Below are 27476 nucleotides of genomic sequence, written 5' to 3'. Positions count from 1 at the left end.
TGAGCAGAAGCAATATAATTTACAATCAGTGCATGCTCTAAGCATAATGACATTCATGTCCTCACCTTTTTCCTTATATGTCATGTGACACTGGGTGACATGCACTCCAGAAACAGCGAAGAATAAAATTAACACTGCCTTTGTAAACAGTATTGCAACAACAGATGAAACACTTAGGGACATTAAATTATTTAACATTATATTTTGGCACTGAATTTTCATTACATATATAATGAAAATATATAACCTCCCGCAACCATGTATAAGTGTATATATGAGGCTTATATATATATAATTTACTATATATATCAACCTCAATCAATATTAAGTCAGATATTTACATTCAATTTGTGTGTGTGGTGTGTGTGTGTGTGTGTGTGTGTGTGTTACACAGAGAAAGACAAAGTGAGGAAGAGAGAAAATGACTGTGTTGATCTCAGACTTTTTCTTCTGATAGAAAGTAAATATTCTTCCCTTTTACTGTAACACTTTGTAAAATGTAACATGAGCAACTCTAAAAATGAAAAAAAAAAAAAAAAACATTCAGTGTGTACTGTGACTCTCACCCGACTGTCACTTTTGATAGTTACGAATAAAGTATTGCCAAGTTCTCTGATGTTTTGGCCTCATAATAATTTAGCTTAACAAATAAATCAATTTCCCTTCATCCTTTTGACCTCTCTTGTTTGTATGCCTCTCACATTGTTATTTTTTATTTATTAGTTATAATTTCTTAACCCTTCATAAGGCACCAGTCCTAATGATACAGAAAGTTGGACCGTGAAGTAGGACCCACGTTTGGCAAACCACCATCAGTGCAACAAATCAAAAATAAAGCACTTCCACAAATTAATAAACCAGAGATACAGTGATGGCACAAACAGAAAGATGATCAGAAATGAACGATAAGAGGGGAGTGAGGCCTTATAATACTAAGGAATTTATCTTCCAAAAGAATTGAATCTTTCTGTGGTTTTTCAGTTCTCACCAAGACGTTTCCTCCTTTAAATGGATACTTCATACTCCCGCGTATCCTGTGGGCAAAGTAAGAAATAAATCAGCATAGTAAATCATTTAAAGGTCCAGTGTGTAGGATTTAAGGGGATATGGCATATACTGTAATAACTATGTTTTCTTTGGTGTATAATCACCCGAAAAAAAGAACCATTGTGTTCGTGTTACCGTTGAATGAGCTGTTTATATCTACACGGGGAGCAGGTCCTCATCTACGGAGATTGCCACGTTGCACCACCATGTTTCTACAGTAGCCCAGATAGGACAAACCAAACACTGGTTCTAGATAGCGCTATTCACGTCTTTTGACGATGGAAAAAAAAATTGTGTTTTATTATTTTTATTTATTAAATTATTTAGTGTTTTTCACTGATTGAAATCAATGGGTCCATTTGTTTAGGAGAGGGAGAGACCTTTATGGATTTGGCATTTGGCTCCCGCTAAAAACCTCCTGAACATCTGGATCTTAAGTTATCAGAGAAAAAAGTTGAGCGCATAATAGCGGGTGCTTGCAGCCCAACTCTGACAGGCCAAACAACACTGAGGAGACACTGGTTTGTAATGTGAAACTGTGTTTTTACTGGTTTGTTTTGGAAAAAGACACCACAGTGGATAATTCAGCTCCCAATAAAAACCTCCTGAATAATGAACACTGGAGGGATCCTAACCAGTTTCAGCTGGTTACGATCTTCAATCCTCACCGTCATATGCGACTAAATCCCCCAAATCTTACACGCTTTTCCTTTAAACATACATATAAAATAGTCTAGTTATCAAGTAAAACAAATATATATTACAAGGAAAAAAGTACCAGCGTCTTTCTTACCCCTGCCTCATAAAGAGGGTTGTTGAAATCGGACTCGACTGTAATGGGACTGTAGGAGTGTGTGTGAGAGAGAGACTTCCAGAAGAGCGGCTTCCATTCTAGTCTGCAGATGCTGTGGGAGAGAAAATAAAGCGACACGTGAACGCAGGAATAAAGCTAACAGTGCGTACAATAATATGGACTGAGGTGAAGAAAACTAAAAGCATGACACACTGATTGTGGATTAAAAGTCATTTTTTTGGTATTCGGTGTACTTACTTTGTATAGTACATGTAAATTCCTCCAATCAGCAGGATGACCAGGATGATTGGCAGAATTATCGCCAAAGCGATGTTCTCACTCAGGATCTGATGGGACGGCTCGAAGGACTGGGACACTGAAACAGTCACAGAGTCAGCATAAAAAGAAACCTTTTTTTTTTTAATCAACCTTCATGTTCCTTTGCGGATTTTGTTATTAATCTAAAATAATGCCAAGCACATTAGACTGGCAGCTAAATTAAAAAAAAGAAAACCCTTCTATGTTTCTTGCTCCTTGTTTTTTTGTGTGCTTATTTTTAGGTAATTTTCTTTTAACTTTTTGCTCTGGACGTGGTCTCGACTGCCTTTGGATTTGGTCTCGATTCTGACTGGTCCTAGTTTCTGACATGACTTAGACTTGATTACACTTTACTTGATTGGTTTTGATTACAGCCCTGTTGCCTTATGTGAAGTGGGGTTTTTAAAAAAATATATTTTCCTGCAGTAATTGCACCACATATTTGGTAAAGCACATTTAAATGTTAATTGTAAAAGCTGTTGCATCGATCATGTGTTCCAGGGTATGAAAATACAAAAAATCGGCAGCATCGATCACAGTGTTGTTCAAACTATCACCACCAGATATTGCCAAAGTTAAGAATTCAAATTCCACATATAGTGGCTCCATAAATCATGTCTCAAAGGACCTTTTTTGACTTCATACGCATCACAAATAGGAAAAGAGTAAATAAATCACCTTCTAATTTATGATCATCCAAAAGCTCCTCGTATGCCACTGTGTTAAATGAAGAGACAGAAAATCAAAACACGATTATAAATTACACCTGAAAACATCTTAAATGCACCTTCTGGACCTCATTACCATATTTTCATTCAGATCTATACATTCTGTTACTAAAATGATGGCATACAACAATCAACAAACAAAAAACGTAACCTGGTTTATTCTAGCTGAATGTTTGGAGCCGCTGTCGAAGACAGTCCAGAGACAATGATGACCTTTACCTTTGCAGAAAGGCGGCGGGCTGTTCCACTGAGAGGGATGGCCGGGAACACAGCTGATAATGACCTCGCCGATAAGTTCGTATCCTTCATAACAGAAGAAACGCAGAGTTTCTCCCGCCTGGTAGCTGTGCTTGTACAAGGTCTGGTAACCATTGTCAGGGACGCCGGGGTTTGGGCACGGGTCATATTTTACTGTTGAGAACACAAAAGCACACAAAGGACAGTCATGTAACTGCTGTTAATTTCTCAACTCGCAGCAACAAGCATCGGACAGACATAAAACAGCAGACAGCAGGACGGGGACTTACAGACACACTTTGGGCTGCGGTCGCTCCATTTGGGGGTGCCGGTGTCTCGTCCGTGGCAGGAGATTTGGCTGGGACCCTCCAGCTGATAACCCTGATTACAGGAGAAACGGACGACCGTTCCGACTGCAAAACCTGCCTCGGGGCGCACAGAGCGCGCTCCGTTCACCACCTCTCCTGGGTCAGGACACTGCTGGACTGTGGGGGGACACAGTGGGACACATATGACAGCGTTTAACTGGATTCTGCTTCAAAAATGGTTTAACAAAGAACGGAGGAACAATAGCAGCACGAGTGATGACTGCACTGAATGTTTTGGACAAAAGTGAAAAAAAGCTGGATCTGTTTTGCATTGGTGTAATGTAATGAAGTAATAATACTTTGTAACAGTACTTAAGTGTTTTTTGGGGGAATATGTACTTTATTAAAGTTTTTAGGTTCCTGTCAACCTTCACTTTTACTCCACTACATTTCCTAAATATAGTGTGTACTTTTACTGCATTTCCACTAAGCATTTTAGTTACCTACTACAAAATATGAAAGGAGGGGAGGGACAGAGGAGAGGACAGATGGACAAAATGAAGGAATGGGAGGAAAGTAAAAACCGTATTTTGTTCTTTAAATACTTTAATTTATTTAAGGCCTTTTTTTTATTCAAGGGCAATGTGTGCCTCCTTTTTTAAGGTAGTGTATGCTACAAAAAAATAAACTTCAAAATTCTCAAAATTCTGACCGCTTGCTTTTTAAGTACAGCATCTACGTGTACTTTTACTTCCAATACTTAAATACATTTAAAATAATTAAACTACTTTTGATACTAAAGTACAATAAATATCAGATCCTGTAAGACTTTTACTCAAGTAATACTCTGATAGGTGACTTTAACATCTACCAGATTCATTTTCTTGTAAGATATCTGTACTTTTACTCAAGTATGGCTGTCAGGTACTTCATCCACTACTGGGAATTTTGTCTAAGTATAAAACCAAAAAAACTACATCAAACTTTTACATCCATCAATCAAATCTTAACTTTACAGACAACAATCACATTCCTTAACTTCAGTATTAAAATAAAAAGTTCTTAATGCAGTTTTCAGTTAAAATCTGTATGTCCCGCCATGTGTCTCACCTTTGACACATGTGGGTGGACTGCTGCTCCAGGACAGGTCCCACTGGCAGGTGATGATGTCAGAGCCGCGGATGTCATATCCCGGTTGGCACTGATAGGTCAGCACACTGCCCCTCACAGGGGACGAGTGAGACGAGCTGATCCAGCCAAAGTCAATCTGAGGGAGGGTAGGGCAGGTGTCGTTGGGCTCGACCTCTGCGCGAAACGGCCAGAGAGCAATAACAGAAATTAAAATACGTTTTTCATGATCTGATTTTCAATGTAAAAACATGTTTGTTGAAGACATTTACGACTCAGGAGTGTGCTTACCACGATAATGAATGAGGAATCCCTGACTCAGGATGAAACTGGAATCATCCGGATCGCTCTGAAACTGAATGGTGACTTCTGACCCCCCAGACACAACCTGAAAACGCTCCTTGGACCCCAGGTATTGTCGGATCACGTGGGACATGAGATCACGTCCATCAAACACGGTCAGCACGTCAGTGTGGCGGATATTTAATCTTAAAGGAGAGATGGGAATAAAAAAGATGAATGAGGTTTTATTACAGATAGATCCTTTCTTTCGAAGACGAGCAGTCCACCCACCCGACGCGTTTTATTAGTCAGTACAGAGAGGAAAAGCAGAAGATTACATAAAGCTGCAGCATGTTGTCTTTCTTTCTCTTTAAGGTGACATTAACATGTGTGTACACAGAATGCTCCGTATAATCCATGCATAATCCGTAAATACATAATCATCATAAACATGCTATTAAAGGAGAATAAAACCGAGTGACGCGAGCTGAATTTGACAGCAGGCTGCTGGTTCAGTCGCTTTTTGCTGGTTAAAGACTTACAATTCATTTGGCAGTTTATTGAGTGCTGATCCTTTTACTGAAAGGAGAGTACATTACATGGAGTGCAGATATACTGAACAGTGTTTCTGTGTTTTGTTTTGTTCTTTAATGTCAGTGTGATTTCAACTTCTTGTTACATAGCAACAACGTATTAACTTACATTGTCTATAGGCACTATTTTGTATGATACATGCCGTGTGGTAGCATTTAGGATCTTCTAATTGGTGAGAATTTGCATTTAAGGTTTGTTGGACATGTTTTGCTGCGCTACTCTGCATGACTGAAGGAGGGCAGAGGAAAATGGAAATGCCAAAAAGGGACTGCTACTTAAAAAAATAAGACGTCAGCTGTCTAACAATGTTTTGGATAAAGGAGAGACAAAGTGGTACAAGCAAAGTTGGCTTACTGTGCAATTCTGAGTCCAGAACTGAGTATACCTAAATATTTGTTTTTTCTAGTTAAAGTAATAATATTATTGTGATATTCAACACCGTTATTTGCATATCATATTTTTTCATCATGTACTGTAGCCCACCAACCAGCAAATCTTTACATTTTGCACTCAGATCATAGCCATCAAATATTTAAGACAATGATATGCAGTTTTTTGGATGCAAAATCCGTTAAGATATTTTTCTGATCATGGGTGGTATAACAAAAAATATAAAACGTTGCATAATCCTATAAATAAAAATCAACAAATTTCCAAACTAGATTTAGCTTTCCAGTGGTTTGATTCAGATCATGAAATACAAAGTTGGTATCTAGGTCATTATGACAGCACATGTACGTAATAACCACCTGCTTACTATTGCACCTCTTGGGCTCAGTGAAAATCTGAACTCAGCAAATTTGAAAATTAGAGGCAACATCTGTAAAGGGACAATATTATTATATTTAGGTACTGGGTTTTTGATTTTTTGTGACAAAAATAAGACAGCATGCAATCATTTAATTATCTGATGCCAAAAACTCACACATAAAAACATGGCTGGTTACTTTTTCACAGCAATACTCACATCTGGACATCCAGTTCAATGCGTTTCTCCTCGTTGCCGTGGATCTGCCATACACAGTCTAGCCCCTTGGAGTAGCTCTGGGGCCAATCAGGAGACAGGATGGTACCCGACGGCTCGGTCAGCTCCCCTCCGCACAGAGCTTGCAGAGCGGAATAGAGATCAGGAGAGAAAGTGAGGTGAGGACGTCGACCGGGAGACAGAGAGAATGATGAAAGGGCTGATGAAATAACAGCAGGGGCTGGATACAGAAAAGCAACTGGAGAAAAATGAATTATAAATGGACGGGGAGAAAATAAAGACCGTAAAACGATCAAGGAGAAATGCTAAAGATTTCAGACGGCACAGAGAGAGAAGAAAGATGCGCTGAATAGGACAGGACAACATAAGCTTACCTAAGATGTTCATTAGTTACACATCTGTGCTGTTTTCATGGTGTAATTAAAAACATTACAGAATATGAACGGATGCCGATTTTGACACTATTACCTCATTGCTTTACATCAACCACAGCAACCTGCGTTTGCAGAGATACAATACAAACAGCTAGGAAAGTGTGTCAGAAGGGAGATGACAACTCAAGGGTGCAAATTGCAGTGATAGGAGCCAAAAGCAGCACTTCTGTTTCCATGCAAATCCTTTTTCCTGTGAGGACATACTCAGTCTGATTGTGTTTGGAGGATGCTGCTGACTTCAAGCACAACGCCAGGGCTTGCTCTCATATGAAGCACCCCCTATTAAAACGGAGGCATGCAACTGCACACACACACATACACACACATCACAAATGGCCATCAGATGAAGAGTAAATCCAGGATTGTTCACAGTGAGAGATGGATGGAGTAAAACAGTGCAGTGAGTGTTGCATTGCACACACATTTGCTTGGGATAATTTTAACTATTAATTTTAACCACAACATTTGTCAGATATATTTTAGTGAGAGCATAACGGGCAAATATGAGCAAATAACAGATACAAATGCTCCCAACTACCTGCTGAGCCCTCATTTTTAAGCAGCTTTAATTCCAATAAAGATAGCCCTCCGCCATACATGGAGGCAGAAAAGAACCATAAAAACTCTTTGCAATGCAGAGCAACTAAGTCCGCAGTATCCCACCATCCACATCCCCGTACTCCACTGTCTGTGTATGAAGCTACACGCTGAAATACCACACAGCATATGGCTTTCAGAATATCTTTCGCTTGGTTGAAACTACAGCACCTGTGTTTTCAGCCAGTCCCTGACCCGGTGCAATGTCTCTGCCAGTTTTAAATCTGCCTCAGTCTCTCTGTTGCTCTCACTTTTAACAGCATGCCAGCAGATCAGCAGATGACACAGTCGGCGTGGCTGAAGTCCTCAAGCTACAACATCTTGATGCTTGAGGCACCCATCTCAACACAATACAGTCTGAATATTAATGAATCCAACGACTTTCTCACTTTGTGCAAAAACTTACAAAACTCCATGTGTTTTGAAAATTAGTAACTCTTATTTTTGGAGATTAGTAGGTTTAGTAAAATGAAGAAAAATGAAGCCCATAACAGAACATGAGATTATTCTGTTTGTAATTGTAATTAGAGAAATAAAAAATGATTCACTTTCATAAACCTGTGACATAAGGGCTGACATCATAGGTGTAGATTTGGGCACTTTGGACACAACCCCTAAATTTATAGAACATGTGCATTTACACCCAACAACAATGCCTGTGCTCAAAGAAGAACACACATTAAATTAAAAATGGTGCTACATATGCCCTAAAGTCCACCATAAAGTCTCCATGCTAATTCATGTGAAAGAATACTGTGGAAAGATGAATATTTTGGCACAGTATTTTAGCTGGTGTAAATCATGTGTGCTTCATAACTAGTGACTACTGTGCACTTAGGAATGTCATAACAGCATGCACTAACTTCCTCATGCCACTGGATTCACTTATTCGTTAAAGCAACCAAACCTCAGTCCTGAGTCTTACCTCTGCACACGGGCTCGCTGTCGTTCCAGTGGGGATTGCTGGGGTCGACACACTCAATCGTCCCCGAGCCTTGCTCCATGACAAAGCCTGGAGAGCAGGTGAATGCAACAGTGGTGCCCAGCTGATATGTGATGTCACTGCTGCTGAAATTGCCATGGGGCATGTAGGGCTCCCAGCAGTGTTCATCATCGAAAGCTTAACAAAAAAAAAAGACAAAAAGAAGAAAAATGTGCCGATCAGAAAAAGCATTTCCTATTCCCCTAGTTTTTTTCTTTCTGCAGTCTAGTCGCTGTTCTCCAGCTTGACGAAATTAATCAGCCATACCATTTTTAATTGAAGAGGGAGCAGTGTCGCTTTTCACTTGATGACCTAGAATTTCAAGCCCTCTTGAATACAAAAAACCCAGGTGTAAGGCGCTAAAAACCCAAGCAGTGAGGATCTCCAAAGCCAAAAATAAATCCCAGTGAAGCGTGGGCAGACTGTAAGCACTTATGTGGCTCATTATGGCTCTCTTAAACACGACAAAACATTAATAAGCAGAGAGCATTCTGTCTTTTAGATGGACCATTGAACTCCATTCCCACTTTAGATATAATAAATGACATATTAATGAGCTAAATAAATTATTTATGACTTATCAATATTAGAAAGGTAAACCTTCAGATAGTTTTTCTTAGATTAAAATGACTTGTAGGAAGTGACACATCACCTTTTGTATTCTCTTAATCGTTGGATTCTGGTCACAATAACAAAAACTTGCTTTCAGGCAGAATACTGACCCAGGTGTTAAATATTACACAATAATGAGTTCTGAAGGATGTGCACTGACACACTGCCTTTGTGTTTTGCTGAATGTGGAAAAGACCTCATATAAGTCTCTTTGCTCACCCTCGTATCGCAGTGCCAGCAGCAGAGGGATGGAGGAAGAATCAGCTGTGAGCTCCAGGTACAGTGTGGAGCTCTCACTCAGCAGCCCACGCTCTGGGACATCATCCAGGTCTGAGTCAAAAAGCGGTGGAGACAGGGAGCTGTTTCCACTGCGCACAATTAACCTGAGAGGAACAAACCACAGAGATCTCTCATGTAAGCTGGAGAAGAAAGGAACATTTTCTGATCAGTGTATGAATATGTTTTGCGTGAATGTGCATGGATAGTAGATTGAAGGTTATCAAAGTCAACAAAGTCTGGCGTAACATATAGGACACTGATGCACGCTAACAGCAAAGTCAAATTTCTTGTTTTCTTTAGCCTCAGCGAAACTTTTCATTTCATTTAAAATCAACACAAACAAGTTTATTTTCCATTTTTAGACATGAGATGAACATTTTTCTTTTTGCATTATTTATGATAATGTACCTATAATGTTTCCCTATCCTTAAATGATAGTGAAAATGCTAAGTGGTGCAGAGCATCAGTCAGTTTAGGCAAAACACACTAACAATTTGACTTATTTGTTATCTATTAGCCAGAAGGCCCAGTTTATTCCTATGAAAGTTGCTCAAAGGTGCAAGAAACAAAAAAAGCTTGATTTGTGCTTGCTATGAAATTACCATAGACGTATTAAAATAAGTAGATAGCACATGCAAGATGGCACTTGTTCATTCCAATGGAGTTGCTCGCCTGGCACATACCGAAGATTATTTTTCTAGCTTTCTGGTTTACTTACACGTCCAGCTGCCCAGTGAATGTTTCCCTTACTGGTCTGCTGAAAGTTTTACAAATATTCAACCTCAATGGATTCAATATTGATAATATAAAGAGTCATAATTGCTTTTTGGGCCACAGAGGACTTTTCCTTGCTGCTGAAATACTGTGAGTAGCCAAAAAAAAAAAAAAAAGGAAAAAATTGGAAGCAAAGATGTACAGCCTTCCTGAAGGCCTGGAAGTTACGTGGATCTTCCGCACTGTGATGCCCCTAAATCAAACACACTTACAGAGGCCGGCAAACAAACCTGCAGTTTAGCAATGCGATTTCTTAAGTTGGGATAATATTGTTCAATGGTGCAGCTTTTGCAGACAAATGTTGTCGGAAATGTGAAACAAGTCATTTCCCGGGGGTTGTGACGCCCAAAATATTTATCCACTGGTTCACAGACACGTCTTTTGACATGTGAGTCTGTAAGTCTTTTTGGGCATACTGTCATGCTGTCTCTCATAAATCTGGTATGCCTGTGGATGTGAACTTTTGAACTGGATTAATTTGCTTTAAATTATCAACAAATAAAAACAGATTTCAACATTTAAATGAGGGTAAGAACAAATATATTAAGACTGTGCAGAAAAATACTAGAACAAAAAAATATGTAATACAAACAACCATAAAGACAACTTACTTATCATCATCTTCATCCAGTGCAATCCTCTCAAAGTGGAGGTGCAGTCTGTGTCCCTCTTTGGCTTCTATTAACCAGTGGCAGCTCAGGTTATTTCCATTACTGTGGTTGCTGACAGATGGAGGAGGTGGAGACAGTATACGTCCCACTGTTGCATTACGAATCCACCCTCCACAAGACACAGCTGAGGAAAAATAACACACATCTTATTTCCCCAAATCCGCCACCGTAACAATCACACTGTCACCAAGACAAGAAGGCATGAGTTTACTGACCGACGCATTGCGGCTCTGGAGTGCTCCAGTGCGGTTGTGTTGTGTTGACACAAGTGGCCACCTCATGGCCGCGAACCTGGAAACCTGGATCACAGTGGAAGTGTGCCTGACCTCCGGGATGGATGTCCGTCACTGTGACTCCGCCGCCCTCAGGAGACAGAGGGAACGGGCAGGACAGCAGAAAGGCTGTGGATGTCGATGTGACAAGAAGAAAAATGAAACTAAATTTCTGAAGTGGGACTTAAATTAATGAAAAAAAACAAGATTTTTGCGTAGTTTGCGTGTGCAGATGCTTTTTTCTGTTTGTTTTATAGCTCCAGCACCTCAGCTCACTCTGAACTGTTTTTTTTTATATTCTTATGAAGTGGAAGATAAAAAGTTCAAGTTCAAAAAGAATCTTTTCTCTTACATTTTCAATATATTTTACTCTGTGTTATATACTCTGAGCTCCCTGATCATTATTTTTTAACACCTTTGTCAGCTACACTTAAGCATGCTGTCAAAGCTCTCATTCACAGTTTTAATATGTTTCTGACAGTTCAGCTTTTCCTCCAAATTCTATGAAATAATCAGTTGGATGTGACCTTGAAATCTTTAGATGTCTGTGATGCTGTCAGTCTGTCTCTCCATCCACCTCCCACAATTTCACTACGATCACAACAGATTGTTCCAGATGACTCGGCTGAGCAGGTGCCATCTCCCACCGTCTGTCTCTTCACCAATATCATTATGGGTACTCGTTTTATGATTCTTATCACCAAAACCTCTCTCTGTTGCTTTCCTGTTTCATAAGAAATACTATTAATGGTTTCTTTTTTTCCTAATTGAACAACCTACAGTGTAGGGCTCAGTGTTGCTCGGTTAAACAAAGGAGGGCTCCGAGAACTCACCGAAGAATGCCCAGCTTAGAAATTCTCATCGAAAAACACTCAAAACTTGAGAGAAACATGTAAAGTACAGTACAGGGGTGGTTTGTTTCCTGACTGTTGGCTTCACATCTGCCATGCTTTGAAATATGTAGGTCTAAAAACTAATGTAAAGACCTGCCATTTCTAGTTATTTTCTGAAACCCAAAGAGTTAAATTTACCTTGATAGTGGAGGCTGAACACTCCATGGTTGGTCTGTCGGAGACTGCGATAGTGTATGTACACCTGATTGGTTGTACTGCGGATCACCTGACCCTCTCTCATCAGGGTCTCGTTGGCTAAGAGCTCTGGTCCCAAACCTCCATAGCCCATGATCGTCAGAGACTCCTTCTTAGAAAGGTTAACCTTCCTAACCTAGAGGGAAACAAAGAGGAAGTAATGACACACAATCTGCTCTGACAGCTGTCTTATATAAATAAACTCGCTAGACTGTTCAGCAACAAGTCACTGACACTGATCCTGATCCAACTCATGATACGACATAGTTTTTCCATACACACGATGTGGCTTCTCACTGTTGCTGTTTTTACTTTTACTCTTCCTCCGTGTGGTACTGATAGACTTGTTGTTAATGGAAAAGAGCAAAATAAGGAAATGATGGGTTTTCATCAGCAGTAACTTAACATGACTTCTGTACGGCTGAAAACGAACATGGAACAGTAAAATAAAGCAGATATCTGAAGCACAAACAGGACAAAAAACTAAACTCACGATCACAGAGATTCATTTAGAAGTTAGAAAAGTGCTGAGATATGAAACATAGATATTTTTAAATCTCCTGCTTGAGTTGAGTCTCACAACACACGTTTGTTTCCGGGGTTGGCTGCTGTCTGCAAGACATCACTGCTACCTGCCTAAAGGTGGTTGGGTGCGCTTTTGGTCCTGGTGCTGGTGTTTAAAACTGATAATGAAAATGCAAATCGGCACATTGTGGTTTGACTCGACCTGGTCAAAAGTGCCAATGGAAAATCTCTACTACTATACCTATGATATTGCATATTTAAGATAAACAAATGGAAAACATAAAGAGATTGTACACTGTGTAAAATGGTCTTGATTTAATTAAATTTAATAATAAGAGGCATTAAGTTGTACTAAATTGCGTATGTTTTGGCTACAATTAACTATCATTCCACTTGGGTCTCTTTAATTAAAAGTAATTACAGTGAGGCGGATCGACTGCTGCTGCAACTGTTACTATTTGAATTGTAGTGCTCTCCCATGTGACTGCTACATTTTTTTTCTTTGCAGCCAATTATAGATCATTTACCTTCTCAACATACACCACCAACTGTGCCACATTATTTATTAGACTGAAATTGACACACAGAGTACGTTTCTAAATTTGCACCTAATTTAATGTGTATCTAAGATCACATGAAATAGGACGTGTGGCACCATTTTTCTATGCAAATATTCCCTCTGACAAAAAAATAATTCTGAAGCCTACATATTCAGTTAAAAGAAAGCATTACAATAAACTATCTAACAGTAGAAAAAGTAATTTGAAAAAATGTAATATCCAAAAGAATGAGGTTTACAGATTCATCAGAAATGGGGCACATTACCTGAATTTCCACACCGTATCCTGCATACACAGTAATGCTGTAGGTGCATTCCAGAGGGGAATAAGGTGAGGATGATGATGTAGGATCTGGTGACTCGACAACATCCTCCATTGCTGACAAAGTGGCATTGCACTGTACTGTGAAAAGAGAGAAAGTGCGGGAAAAGAAAAATTAAAAATGTGAGTCCAGAAATACATCTATTGCTTTTTAAATACAGAAAATCTTCAGGGAATGTACATGCAGGTTTTTTGCAGCAACAACGTGACTTTAAATTGTTTATTCAGTTAAAGAACTCTGTTCACAGTCTTCTTGGCAGTTCTGAGAAAAAAGAGATCATAAAAGACTATTTTCACAGCCAGTGAATGCTGCACTGTGCAAAGGCAAGTCAACACGCATGTAGCACAGTGCACACTGAGGAAATCCGATCAACTCTTTTCAACTCATTAAAAGCTGCGCCATCTCCCACCATGGCATACTGCCAGTTTTGTAAGAGAACATACCAACTTCTCCAAAAGCTATAAAATAAAAAATAATGATCTCTTTTGTTGTTTACAATGATTAAAATTAAATTACGTTACATCTGACAATGTTTTTTGCTGCACAAACAGTGCAGTACATCTCTTGCCACTTAAAAAACATTTCTGCAGGCAATACAATTACACAGAAAGAAGCAGATGAGGCATTCTGTTGTTGCATCCCAGTAACCTTATGTTTTTTGGATGAGGTTTTGTGGGAGTGATTGCTGCTGTTTGAGTTCAGTGATGTTTAGATGAGAGAAAAGTTACAATGTCTCTTATTGAACTGTGTGAACTGTGTGTCCACTGATTCTCGAAGATGCCTCCTACACTCCTGAACATGTACACTGCATAAACTGAGAAGTGATGAAGAATTCCTAGTAATGAGAAAAATGATTATGTGTAAGGAGACACATAGGGAGTGCAATACCTGGTGCTGGATACTCACCATTTATTCAAGGTTCTGTATTAATTGAGGCATGTGTACTTGTGCTGGAATTAAATGATTACTCAAATTAGAGGGTGCAGATGGGAAATGGCTCTCTTGCTGCTGTCAGATGTAGTGATTTAGTAAACTGAAAGGCAGACCTTGATCTTGCAAGCAATTGTGTCTGACTGATGCTGACAAGAATTATAACCATACAGGTCAGAGTCTGCTTGGCTGCTTGGAATTGAAACAGTTTTTTTCTGGTGTGCATAAAAATTCACTCGCTTACTGAGGAATGTATGAAAACAGACAATATGAACATAAGAGTTTAAAAAAAAAACAATCTGCTTGGGTGTGCATCCTTTGATGCAAGTATTGACAAAACAAAAAACACAACCCTCACTGAGAAAGTAGGTCAGTGGTGAGAGATGCAAATCACAGTCATCCTTGACACCAAAATAGCTGTGCACTGCTGGATAGCCAGTGACATACCCCCTACTGTGCAAATCATCAAAGTACCCAAAAGATAAAGGGAAACATCAATGAGCTCCAGAAAAATCCAAGTGCCAAGAATCTTGAAACTTTTGTGGTAAACATACACTGTCTGTAACCATGTACATACATACATACATGTGCATTTTTTTTATAAAACTGCAGCAAATGATAACTGCAGAATTGCTCCAGTCTGAGTTTGTGTTTGAATGGGAAAAAAAAACGTACCGATACTCTAAGCAAGCAGCTGCAGGTTATTTGTGCATTGCTGGCGAGACTTGTTTTTGTTGGGTTTACTTGTTTTTACATGACAAATGAGGCCTATTATAATGACACAGACACATTTCTTTGTAGAGAGAAAAAGCAAATATATCTGAGTGCTGAGGCCAGATTGATGCCAAACGCATTAAGTGACCTGGCTGCACCACAACCGCCTTAGACTGGCGAGGTACGACAGCCATCCTGATACAATCACTGGCTCCCCTCATGAAAATAATCAGAAACAACAGGAGGCCTCTGTGTGGTGTTTTTAAACTTGAGAAGGCTTGTTCCCAGTAACTCTTTTGTTCCTTACAATCAATCCACTCCTTCAAATTAAAGCTGTTTATTTGTCTGTATATAGAAAAAGACAACCAGCCTGTTTGAAGAACAAGGAATCGCCTAACACAATGATATGGAACTTATGGCCTGTGGACAAAATCTGACATATGATGGGGTGCCAGGTGGCCCGCCGACCATTTTCTAAGTCACAATAAAAGTATTTTAATTTACGCTGATTCTTTTTGTACTTGAATCTAAATAAAGTCCAATGTGTGTAAAAAGCATCAAAGATAGACCATGTTCAGGAAAAGCAAGTGCAGTCCCCCAGACCCCTTACAGAAACACCCCTGGGGACAGCTGAAATGCACACAAATTTGCATTTCAAGGTACAAGGTAGATTTATTAGTCATTATTTTAAAATGAAGATGTTAAAATTTGTTGAAATTTCCTTGGATAGCAAAGGCATGACATACCCTAGTCACCCTCTGATTGGCCAGTGTTCATTGCGTTTGTTGCTTGGGTTGGTTCAATTGAGGCATATTGGTTAGGGCTAGTACGCCAATCAGAGGCAGCAGTGCGGGCCATGCCTTCACTATCATGGGAAAAGGAAATCGCAAACTGCACAGAGCTGCTATTTGTTCATTAAAGATCCCTGGTGTCTTGTCATTTGCCAAAAGTGGCCTCCAGGCAAAGCAAAACGAGTGTCACTCGCCTAACACATGTATACACAGAAACATACAAGGTAGTCAATGCACATGTGATAGTTATTAACAGTTTGAAATAGGAAACCAAAGCATATCAGAATGCAGTTCCGACACTCTTAACATGGATTTCAACAAGCCTCTATACTACAACAGCATAATAAAACTCCTGAAACATCTGAAATGGCTTGTAAGACTTTCAGTGGCACCATGTGCCCACCTCTTTTAAACATTTCTGGCGGCACCACTGCATATTGGTATGGCTGCATAATAGGGGCAAGACACTAATATGAAATATTTTAATGCAAAACTCTAAACAAGCAATTATTTAGGAGTATGTGTACAACACAGGGTACTTCTATTCATGGAAAGATTGTTGAGTAGCTCAGCTGATTTGGCTGAATGAAAAGTATACATACTTGTCCAAAATATCCACATTATTCATGTGCGGCTAATTTCCAGGATATTTATTGTTACCATGACTACGTATAAACACACTTCATCTCAGCAGCATCTTCAAGCAGCACATTTCTGCCTTGTCTTTTGACTTGTGGAACAGGTAAATGCTATCTGAGCCCAATAATATTAATCTGGTTTATCATCACTTAGTGGCAGCTGTCAGTAACAGTACACCAATTAAAATGGGTAAAAAATGGAAAGAACCTCTTTCCAATGAGTAGTCGCTGAAATGAAGCACCGGCTTGGGTGAAGCTGTGGTGTACTGGATTGCCCTGCATTAAATTATATTATCGGCCGCATGACTGAAACTGCCGCTATGCTTCGGTAGAATCAAATTATTGATCAGCCATTGTAATACAAATGGCTTAAGGAGAGGAAAGGGTTTTACAGTCCATTTGGCTAACAATGAGGAGATACAAAAAAAATGAAAGGGAAGAGAGAAGGAAAGCAACCCATCACTTTTCACTTAGATGGCAGATTTTAAAAAAGTGCCATTAAGTGATTCAGCTTACAGTGTTAACTGAGCATGCAGGAGTACATAAATATTCTGTCCCCTTACGCAGATGCAGCACCTCTCAGGATGTGGTATTGCATACTTCTTTCACAGCTGATAATGAATTTTGTCCACAACACATAATGTGCATTTTAGAGTTGAAGTTCTTTTCAGAAAAAGTTATGGAAGAGTTGGACATTTATTGAAAATAGGCTTTTTCATTTTTTTGCCTAGTTAGATGTGAAGATTGACCCTACTACTCTAATTTATTTGCTGAATATATGTAGCTGGAACCTCCTGGAGTCTCCGCAGGTTGCCCAGCAACTGGTCAACTAATCAAGAAATAGTCCAGCACATAACCCCATGTAAAACTACAATTTGTTGTTTTCCAGTTTGTTTTTGTACAGATTTTACAAACAAGGTACAACACATTAATTAGTAATAATGTAATAATTAATAATGTTCTTATAAGATTAAATGCTAACTAAGACACAACGTTTTAACTGTAGCACTCTGAGGATGTTTTGGAGATGTTGAGAGGTGACAGAGCAGTGAATGTTATTTTTATAAAACGTTTCAACAATGTTACATGAGAACGAAGGAAGAACGTTTTCAAAGCGACATTCAGAAAATGGACTCAGACCAGGATTACAGACCATTTTCTTTTTTTGGATGAAAATACTGGTAATCTGGTAGCATTAAGGAAACTCGCCACTGAAAGCGTTACTAAAACATTCAGTGGTTGCATTGTACTTTCTCACAATGTTTTCAGAACCAAAAATTGCTAGCTGGGTAGGCTGTAGCTTCATATTTCTGAACAGACTTATGATGACAATCTTCTCATCAGACGTATATATCCCAAAATATCAAACTACTCCCTTAAGGCACAAAACACGTTTGATACATTTCCTCACTATGAGAGGGTATTTAATAGGGGGTTGAAATGACAACTCCCTGTAAAAACACAATAAAAACAATACAAACCACAGTGTTAGTGAGTGACAAATACACCAACACACACCTCACTGATCATTCATCTTGCATGACATTTCTCTCTAAATCAGCTGACCCACCTCCTACGTGCTCACATTTCTCTCATTTGTAGCCGCTGCTGTAATGGTGTCTTTTATTTCATGACCAGAATGAGTAACAGCTCTCATCCACCTGCAGTGAGAGCTGCACAGGCACCTCAGCCAAAGGAGATGCAGTAATGTTGTGTCACTTAAGTCTATTTCTGACAGTGATGCTATCCTGCTCTTCAACGCTCCCTATTAGTATTCTGGTCAGGATGGCATTGCTGACTGACTGATTTGTCAAATTAATGCTTCTCTTATTATGTTATTAGGACTATAACTGTGCTGATATTAGTATTTATGGGCTCACCTGGCTGCTCTTTATTCAGGCAAGAAGTTGTTTTCATGCTCACTGATTAAATTTAATTTGTTTGTCACAATAATTACTACAGGACAAATAGTATATTTAGATTTTATTGTTCAGATTCTTCCTGATACAGAACTTTTCACATGACAATGTGAACTAAGGGTTGACCAATACTTTTTCAGGGCCTGTACCAATACCGATCATCAGTACTTAATGAAGCCGATAACTGATATTTGGAACTGATATGTATTTGCAATAAAAATGAAAATCTCTCTGTCAATATTTAGAATATGGAATATACCAAAGTCCAGCATAAAACTTTGTTTAAATGCCTTTAGCAAATGCTTAATAAAAACTGAAACTTTCAACATCAAATACAGTATCTCCATAAATCTTTTGTGACTGATATAGAGTTTACTTAAGTAATAAATTAGGAATACAGATTTTTACTTTTTCTATTTACTAAAATCATCAGTGTACTTCACAGAAGGAGCTATGGGGAAAAGTGCACATTGCATATGGTTCAGTTGGTCACTTAGACCACATAAATCCTCACGATTTAATGGCAAAGAATAATCATCCTGTTTACCTAACTCAGACACCTCCACTGCCCTGTGCTGTATTTTCTGTGCACACCATATGTGCAACTACTTTCAGTGCCAGCTATCCTCACCATCAACTGAGTCAAAGATGCACATGTCTGTGAAAGACATATTACTGATACTGCACATCTGGCTGCGGTCATCTCACAGCACTTTAAGCTGGTAAGCCAAGCTGCTTTCTTGCTTTAGGTTATGGAGAAGCCATAGGGGAGAAAAAGTGTTTTTCCCAACTTCACTGTCTTCACCAGCTTTTAGTGTATTCTCGTATTTATTTGTGTCCCTCCAAACATTTAAAGCGTGAATCCTGAAAGAACAAGATGCACATTATTCCTGCAGAAATAAGACCAGAAACATTGGCACAATCTGGAGTTTAAACTTTCTCAACTCATACTCTTACTAAACAAAAATCCTACAGTGTTAGTTAGTGTTTAGCATGCTAAAAATCTTAAACCAATACTGGATACTTAATATATTATAAAATGTCCTTTTGCATTATTAGCAGGTGGCTTTGTTGACTCCATAGCTAGCTAAAAATCAGCATGAAGTCACTAAAGACTTATTATGTAACTGTGTTTCTAAAACAAATTAAAACATACATATTTTTCTTTAGCATTAACTCAAATTGTAGAGTAGCCCTTTGATGTGTCATTGCTAATATTTTATGACTGTTTTGTGTTACCTTGTCTGTCAGGATGTCCATGTTACACTTTCTTCAAAGACATGCAAGGAAGAGAAATGACTGAAGTCGCGATGAGCACCAAAGTAATTCAGTGGGAATTTGTCGTCGCGGCCCATGCCACTGCCACCGAAATCTGAGCAGCTTTTAAAGCCACGGGTGAGATTCTGAATTATTTGCTCAAACGCTTTTTTTCACATCGCTTTATCAGAACCATATCAGCCCGCGCCAATAAACAACAGAATGATGGCATGCAGGTACCTGGCATATGCATTGTGGTTATGGTTGTCGTGGTGATCAGAGTGGTGGTTGTCTCCTCCTCTATGGGCAGTGAGGACATTATATTTCTTGATCCTGTCTGGCTGGCAGCAGAAGACGAGCTTAAAGCTGTTGTGAGCAGACCTGGTGATATGACTGTTGCCGTTGACTCGGTCTGCCCAAGCCCAGGCACAGCCTGCGTCGGGTTGGTGGTTGTACCTAAAGAGTCCAAAGGTTCAAGTCACTGTGTGTCATTTCAAACAATCATTCACCTATATATGATGCTTAAGCTGCACTACACCTAAAATGCTATAAAAGCTTGTGTTAATGTACCTGTGCTTGCAGAGGCATCTCCTAAGTATTCCTTGCTCTGCAGGGCAGCATGGATCAGGTCACCCAGAGGATAAGAGTCTGGGGTTGATGTTGGTGGTGTATCAGGCTCAGGAGTCATAACGCTCATACCTGAAATAAGCAGGACGAATTAGTGCTTTTGTTATTTGCAAAAACAACAACAAAAAATAGCACAAGGCAAAAAAAAAAAAAAAAACACATAAGAATTGTATTTTTTTCAGTATTGAGAAAAGAAAAGTCTGCATCAGTCCATGTTTGTGGTTGATGCATGCTCAGAGAAAACATACACACACAATGTTACCTGAAACTAGGTGGATCATGGTGACAGAAAGCATCACAGCAAGGCGTGTGAACCCCATGGCTTTGGATGAAAGTGAATGACCTGAGAAGGTTAAAGTGAGCAGATTGATTAGCAAACTATTATGTAATAGGCTGCTGTAAATAGAACAATTACTGCATCTCCTACTGTAATGTAACTGCTTATTAGGAGCTTTTAATTGCTGCAGGAAGCATGGGAATAATCCATGCTGACTGGGGGTATAATGAATAGCAAATTATTAGTCACATCATTTCAAACACTCTCGCAATCCAGGTACAGAGCATATGTTTACATCACACAGGCCACAATGACTCGGATTAGATCATTGTGAAAGCTCAGCTCCAACAATCTGGGAAATATACATTCAGTTCATACGATACAGGCTAAATGAAAATCTCATAGAAGTAATTTTGCAGGTCTTGGGGAAAAAAAGGCCAGGTACACACTGCACACGGTGGGTGAAATATTCAGGCTTACCCCCCTGCATTTTCTCACCCAAATCTGCAACAACATGCCCCGAAAATGCGCTATTCCAAAATTCACCCAAGGAGCCCGCAGGTAGCTCCTCAGCCTTAATCTTTTATCAACCTGTTCATGGTAATGTGTCAAAAAAGCACCTCCGCTGTGATTCGAGGCGTTTCCTCGGTGAAAATGCCAGCCTGGTGTGTGACAAAATGATGGGGCTAAACGAGGCAGCATCACTCGCACCTCCCCCGGCCCTCTTTGTGCGGAGGACGATTTTTTGGCATCAGTCATCTACACTGTGAGACCGACAACCATCTCAGCTACATTGAAAGGGGTCTGCCGCTTACCTTTGTCTTCCAGGCTGCGTCCTCCTGTGTTCTTCTACTTGGACTGTATCCTGTTGCTTTAGGCCCCGAGAACACGGCGGGGTTTGTGCTGGTGAGATGCCCCTAGCTGGTTACCGTGTGGTTGACGCATTCGGCTATGATGTGAGGGCATTTGTGTTGAAGCTCCAGGTGCGCCCTAGCGGTGGCACGCGGTAACTGCAGCTGCGCGCGGGAAGAGATCCACATTTTGTGTGTGAGCGCTGGAGGAGCTGTCCACCAGCACGGTGCTGAAGTGTGTCCGACACAGCGCTGCACGGTTTTATCAAGGTAATCAGACATGAGATGTGAGATGCGGCACGCAGTGGTTAATTCGTGTTTGTTTGCTCATTTTAAAGGCCTGCATGTGCCAAACTATGCATGGCGAACATTTTGTACCGTGCTATGGGTGGATGTTTGCGCTAACACGGAATGCGGACATTAAACATGAGCCAGCTGAGCTATGGGGGCTGGCGCAGAGCAATAACAAAATGATGCTGAATTGAATGCAAAACAAGAGAGACCCAAGTCCACAATTTACGGAACACCTCATGATGCTAACCGTGCTGTAGCCTGTAGGTGTTTCCAGTGGACAGTATCATCGCATAGCATGTACTTGATGCAACTACAGAACGAATCCGTTGGAATAAGCCTATTAGGAAAGAGCCCTCCCACCTTAAACACATCCGCACGCGCGCATCCATGCATGCACGTGCACACAATCGTGCATGCACGCACGTTTTCTTTTGGGGAACAATAAAAACAAATCATAATAATGAAATTTCAAGTCTGCCTCTCCGACTCTCTAAAAATATGATTCATTTACAGCTCGCATGCAACATTTGGTTCACTTTGGCACTGCAAGGTCAAATAAGTGTCCATGTCATGGGTGTTCTGCAAATTTTAAGTAGCTCGGTTTTACATTTAAAATATGCAATAGCAAAGTTTGCCACTGATGTAATGTTCATATCTGTTCTTTTAACATCATCATCTTGAATGACACTGACTACCCCAAAAGTCAATACTGTAAGTGAGAAATGTTTTTCATGTCAGCATCAATAGCTGAAAGTAAGACACGTTTTTCTACTAATAGGAAAAAGTTCATTGCTATAACTTTGTTCATAATGCCAGAATCATAATTGGACAAAAGTTATAGCTGATAGGGGGAAATATTGGGAAGTTAACCCATTGAAATTCTTAGCAAATTGTCTAGATTTCTTTCAAAATCATGGGAAAAAGACAATGTGCAACAAAAGCAGAAATGACAAAAAACTAGTGAGAGGTAAGTAAAAAAAAAAACCAAAAAGACAAGAAATTTATCTGAAAAGTAGTTCAATACAACAACAATACATATGATAATAATAATAATAATAATAATAATAATAATAATAATAATAATAATAATAATAATAAATATAGTTGAAAACAAAAAAAGAAATTGCCTTCAAAAAAACACTTGCTGTTTGTGTTCAACGGTTTGAAGTTGCACAAGTTCTACCTCCTAGGCTAAAGCAAATGCAACAACCATTTTCCTGTGTACTCTCTTCATGTAGCACCAATTTCAAGAATTTTGTATCTTTCTTACGCATAGAAAGCCTAGTTTTATGAAAAGATCATCTTTCCAGTGGTAAGTGCTTGAACTGTAGCCTGTTTACTTTGTAGACCTCAATGTAATTTGAATTAAATTTAAAATTAAATTAAATTTCAGGAAGGGAAGAAATAGGTATTCTCCAAACTAGCAGCCAAGGTGGAAAAGTGTAGAAGAGAGATAGAAAGAAGCCCTGGTGTGACTTCAGAATATTGCCTGCAGTGAAATCTTTCGCTACATCCACAGCTAGTTTGCCAAGAGAGGTCCAAGATCAGGACTTACATAACACCATGAAGTCAGTGTCATAGGCAACTTACCCAAAGGGTCAGTGGCTCTGTGATGGACCAGCAACCTGTTTCACAAATTTCTTCCAAATGCATGCTGGGATAGACCTCAGCTCCCTGCGACCCTGGGGGGGATTAAGAAAATAAATGAATGAATGGGATGTTTGAATCCAGGACAATCCTTCATTCCATTTAGGCTGTGCTTGTTGGCAAACAGAGCCGCCTATCCCCTTATATGATGATCCGTAGGACTGGGACAAGCAAAAATAATGTCTTTGAATTGTAGGGAAAAAACAAGTACGTAGATGTAGAAAAAAAATACTTTGCCATATTGCACATATGTATGTATTACCATTTTCTCTTGATCTGGTTCTATTTCAGTATTTTCACAAATTTAAGGGATGCACTGGTCAATGAACACACTGCCCTTGCCTCCATATGTTGAGCTGGGTGTCCATTCACTGAGTGGCCTTCTGTGGACTCTACTGCTCCTCTTTCTGTGGCACTGTTATCGGATGGGCTCCGATCTGCCACTCCCAGGCCATGCACATGCTGGAAAGCTCAAGTCAGGCTCAAGGCGGTCCATGATGTCCCGTGGCGGTAGCTGTGCTGGTACAAAGTGTAGCGCACGATCCAAGCTGTCAAGAAGTGATCAAATTACTCCATTTATTTCCATGGAAACAGAGGAGGATGAGGAGCAGGGACAGGGCTACCTCACCCCAGTGCTGAGTCATGCCTTGTTCCCAGCCCAGGCATCTGCAGAGGCTAAGAAGCTCTACGCAGCACTGCAAGAGTATGCCAAGCGCTACAGTTGGGTGGGCATGGGCCGCATTCATAAAGGCCTACGTGAGCAGGTATGAATCTGTTCCATGCAGCCCACAAGCTGGCACTTGCCATTGGTAGTAAATCATGTGTACATGATGTATTCAGTAATTTTGGAACTACTTTTGTTCAAGGGCAAACAGTGGAGGAAAGAAACATCATCAAAAATGAATCATTGATTTCTTATTGTTTTCACTGTAGGTCAGACTGAACGATCACTCTGCGATTCAGAAGCCTCATCTCTTCTTCTTGCCAGATGTCCCAAGTGTTCCTTTTTTCCCACGAGATGCTCATCGGCACGACATTGAGGTCTTGGAAGCCAACTACTCTGTAATCCTGGCTGAATTCAAGGGTGTATATCAGAGGGGCATCGACTCAAAACTGGGCTGGACCTGTCTGGGACCAAAGGTACACAAGAAAAGGACCTATGAACAAAAATCATTACCTGTTAGGCAACGTACTGGTGTAAGCTGGTTTCATATTATCAGCAGAAACTAATGACTTTACAATATGAAGATAGACAATGTGCCTCCACTTCCTCCCACTGGACAAAATGAAGCCATAATATCTGTGATACAGCCACCACCATCTTGTACTGGTGACAGCATTTGGAGCCAGAGTCTGCGCAGCAGTGATCCCTGCATAATCGAGTTCCCACTCATACACTCATCTGACTAATCACGAGCAATGCCATAACAAAACCTGTTGCTAGGACAGTTATAGGAAATTGTCACATTTTGGTTGTGTGGTTCCCTTAGTTTGCATTCACAATAAAGGTAGTTCAGTCATCCTTAATTGTACCAAATGAAAAACAAAATCTAAATAAGAGTAAAATTTTAGTTAATACTGTTTACTTTTTTTAATAGGTCCTAATGTAAATAGGAGTATGAATTAATCAGTAGGAATATTGACTGATCCTCTGCTGTTTGTGTTTCTTTGGTGTCAAATGTTAATTGCGGGTCATTTATTTTTTCAGGGCCAGGCGGTTTTTCCTTTGTACAGTGCAGGTGTCTCTGTGGCAGGAAACTGTCGCTCCTGTCCCCGCACCTACCGGACTCTCCTCTCTCTGCGTACGTTTATAAGCAGCAACTCATTGGGATCTGCTGGATTTTGGCTGTTGGGGCCCGGAGCTACATTAGGGAGTTCATATGGACCCACCAATACACGCCTACGTTGTCACCTTGGTTAGTAGAAGAAATGTACTCACCATGGTTTATTTGCACCCTAGACAAATTTGAAAAGCCTTTCACTGACTCCACTGATGACACCAAAAAAAAAAAAAAAGAGGACAAAGATAAATGACCTGATAAAAATAGTAAAACATTGCATAATGTTGTACTTTGGGTCCGGGTCTAGGTTCATTTCCTCCTTAGCCTATTTTGTTCTGTGATCCATCTGGCTATAATCCTCTCAGTTTTAAACAGACAGGGCTAGAGTGCATGGCCTTCTTAGCTTAGGAAAACCATATTTCGTTTCCAAAGTTTAAAAACAGACATCACTCTTTTAGGTCTGCAGACTCCACCCCTGTGTGAGCTGGTGGTGGGAGGGGAGCCTCAGTGCTGGTCGGAAGGACACTGTCTCCTGGTGGATGACTCCTTTCTCCACACTGTCTCCCACAAGGGTCAGTAAATCATGAAAAACCAGTACTTCTAACATCCATTTTACTCTCATTTTTGCTCCGAATTGTATTCTCATTATTAACCCCTTGAAACTCGTGTAAATTTGCCTGATGTCTCACAAAAGCATGGAAAAAAATGCAATGACTGAACAAGAAATGACCTCATAATGAGCACGAAATTAGTAAAAATCTACAAGAAAATTACCTGAAATTATTACAAAAAAAGAAAAGTAAAAGAACAAAAACAGGAAAAGAACTGAAAAATGATCAAATAAAATACAAAATAAGAAATAAATAATATATTTTTTTCTGTAACCGAATTTTAAAAATATAGTGATTATAAATATAGTTTTCTTGACATCTTTCCCTAGTTATATGATCTTTTTCTGAGATATTTCATACCAAGTTGCTGATTGCTTTGTTTTTGCTCATGTTAAAAAAATTTAAGAAAAGTGATGGCAGATGCGGGTTTCAAAGGATTACACAAACATTATTAAAATTATATAAAAATAAAATTAATAAATGTATTAATAAAACATTAATAAAAGTGGCGTCCAATGCATGATCTTGTGAACCTAAATAGCTGCAATGTTTTTACCTAAAATTGTATCTGTATCTGTTTCTATAGGGCCTCCAGATGCTGGACCCCGAGTCATTTTGAGTGTGGACCTCTGGCATCCAAATGTGGCTGCAGCAGAAAGACAAGCACTGGACTTCATGTTCAGCCCTGATCTCTGACTTTGCACCTGCCAGTACTACCAACATACAACATACAGGGATGCCTTATCTTAGCCCTGCTTGTTGTGGTTCATACATCTCATTCCAGTCGATGAATCACTGTGTGAATCTGCCCTAAGAATTACACAAGCCATTAGCCACGCTTTCAAGTGGTGTCGGAGTTATGGCCTAGTGCCACAAGAGCACATAATTATGGATGGTGTTATTCAAAGCTAGATGCTAGACAATTCGGGTGCAGGCTTCAAACTGACATCACTTGAAAGCACAATGAGGATCAAACCTAAGAAGAGCAGATCAGGTGTTAACTACTGTAAATCTAATCTTGACATCATATACTATGCTAGTGAATGCTATTTGCATGCAAAACCTATCTGTCCTGTTTACTGGACCTTGTTTTGAGCTGCTGATGCATGTGCACGAGTGCACGACTCAGTCTGGGATGTTTTATTTTGAAGTGTACGTAGATTATCTATGGCTTAACCAAAAAACTGTGAAAACGTGAAAATCATATAAATGTAGATTTTATTTTTGTTTAACAGAAATAATGCCAAGCCTATATTTAAGGTCCCATGTGTAGGATTCAGTGGCATCTAGCAGTAAGGTTGCAGGACTGAAACTTATTGTGAGAACTACAGAGGCTGATTCAAAAATGTGGATCGCCCATGATACTGCTGATCTTTGTGAATTGGACGGTTTTTGCAGTGAGCATCATTGCCAAAGACAGAGGCCAATTTTGTGCCAAATGTATGCATATCACCCATTTTAAAGGTGCAAATAGCACAAGAGCACCAAGATGCTGTTTGCTTGGCAACACAGTTATAATTGCATTCTGAAAATTCAAATTTTCTTATTTGCGCAAAAGCTGCACAATCCTTTCGTGAATCTGCCCCTGAGCTTGTTAGTTTTT

General features: G+C 39.7%; 2 protein-coding genes across 3 annotated transcripts; one reads left to right on the top strand and one right to left on the bottom strand.

Moving 5' to 3' along the window:
* Nucleotides 1-152: 152 nt before the first annotated feature.
* On the bottom strand, nucleotides 153-23464 carry sez6l2 (seizure related 6 homolog (mouse)-like 2). 2 transcript variants are annotated; one of them, XM_042505589.1, is made up of 19 exons: nucleotides 23425-23464; nucleotides 20675-20755; nucleotides 20356-20484; nucleotides 20026-20241; nucleotides 13480-13616; nucleotides 12073-12265; nucleotides 10985-11170; nucleotides 10710-10893; nucleotides 9265-9428; nucleotides 8377-8571; nucleotides 6403-6541; nucleotides 4851-5047; nucleotides 4542-4736; nucleotides 3414-3608; nucleotides 3106-3297; nucleotides 2837-2875; nucleotides 2099-2216; nucleotides 1841-1952; nucleotides 153-1034 (listed from the first exon to the last, which is right to left on the bottom strand). In XM_042505589.1, the coding sequence occupies exons 2-19, from the start codon at nucleotides 20730-20732 to the stop codon at nucleotides 1005-1007; spliced, it is 2679 nt and encodes an 892-aa protein (XP_042361523.1). In that variant the 5' UTR covers nucleotides 20733-20755; nucleotides 23425-23464; the 3' UTR covers nucleotides 153-1004. The 2 variants fall into 2 exon arrangements, with proteins under 2 accessions (XP_042361523.1, XP_042361522.1); XM_042505588.1 differs by lacking the exon at nucleotides 23425-23464 and adding an exon at nucleotides 21505-21668.
* Nucleotides 21751-26848, top strand: asphd1 (aspartate beta-hydroxylase domain containing 1). Its single transcript, XM_042505590.1, has 6 exons — nucleotides 21751-21810; nucleotides 23773-24245; nucleotides 24415-24621; nucleotides 25190-25397; nucleotides 25721-25834; nucleotides 26460-26848. Exons 2-6 carry the CDS (start codon nucleotides 23793-23795, stop codon nucleotides 26567-26569), a joined length of 1092 nt encoding a protein of 363 aa, XP_042361524.1. The 5' UTR covers nucleotides 21751-21810; nucleotides 23773-23792; the 3' UTR covers nucleotides 26570-26848.
* The last annotated feature ends 628 nt before the right edge of the window (nucleotides 26849-27476 follow it).

The sequence above is a fragment of the Plectropomus leopardus genome, chromosome 17, assembly GCF_008729295.1.
Source record: "Plectropomus leopardus isolate mb chromosome 17, YSFRI_Pleo_2.0, whole genome shotgun sequence".
Taxonomy (NCBI): Eukaryota; Metazoa; Chordata; class Actinopteri; order Perciformes; family Serranidae; genus Plectropomus; species Plectropomus leopardus.
This window is presented reverse-complemented; position numbering and strand designations above follow the sequence as displayed.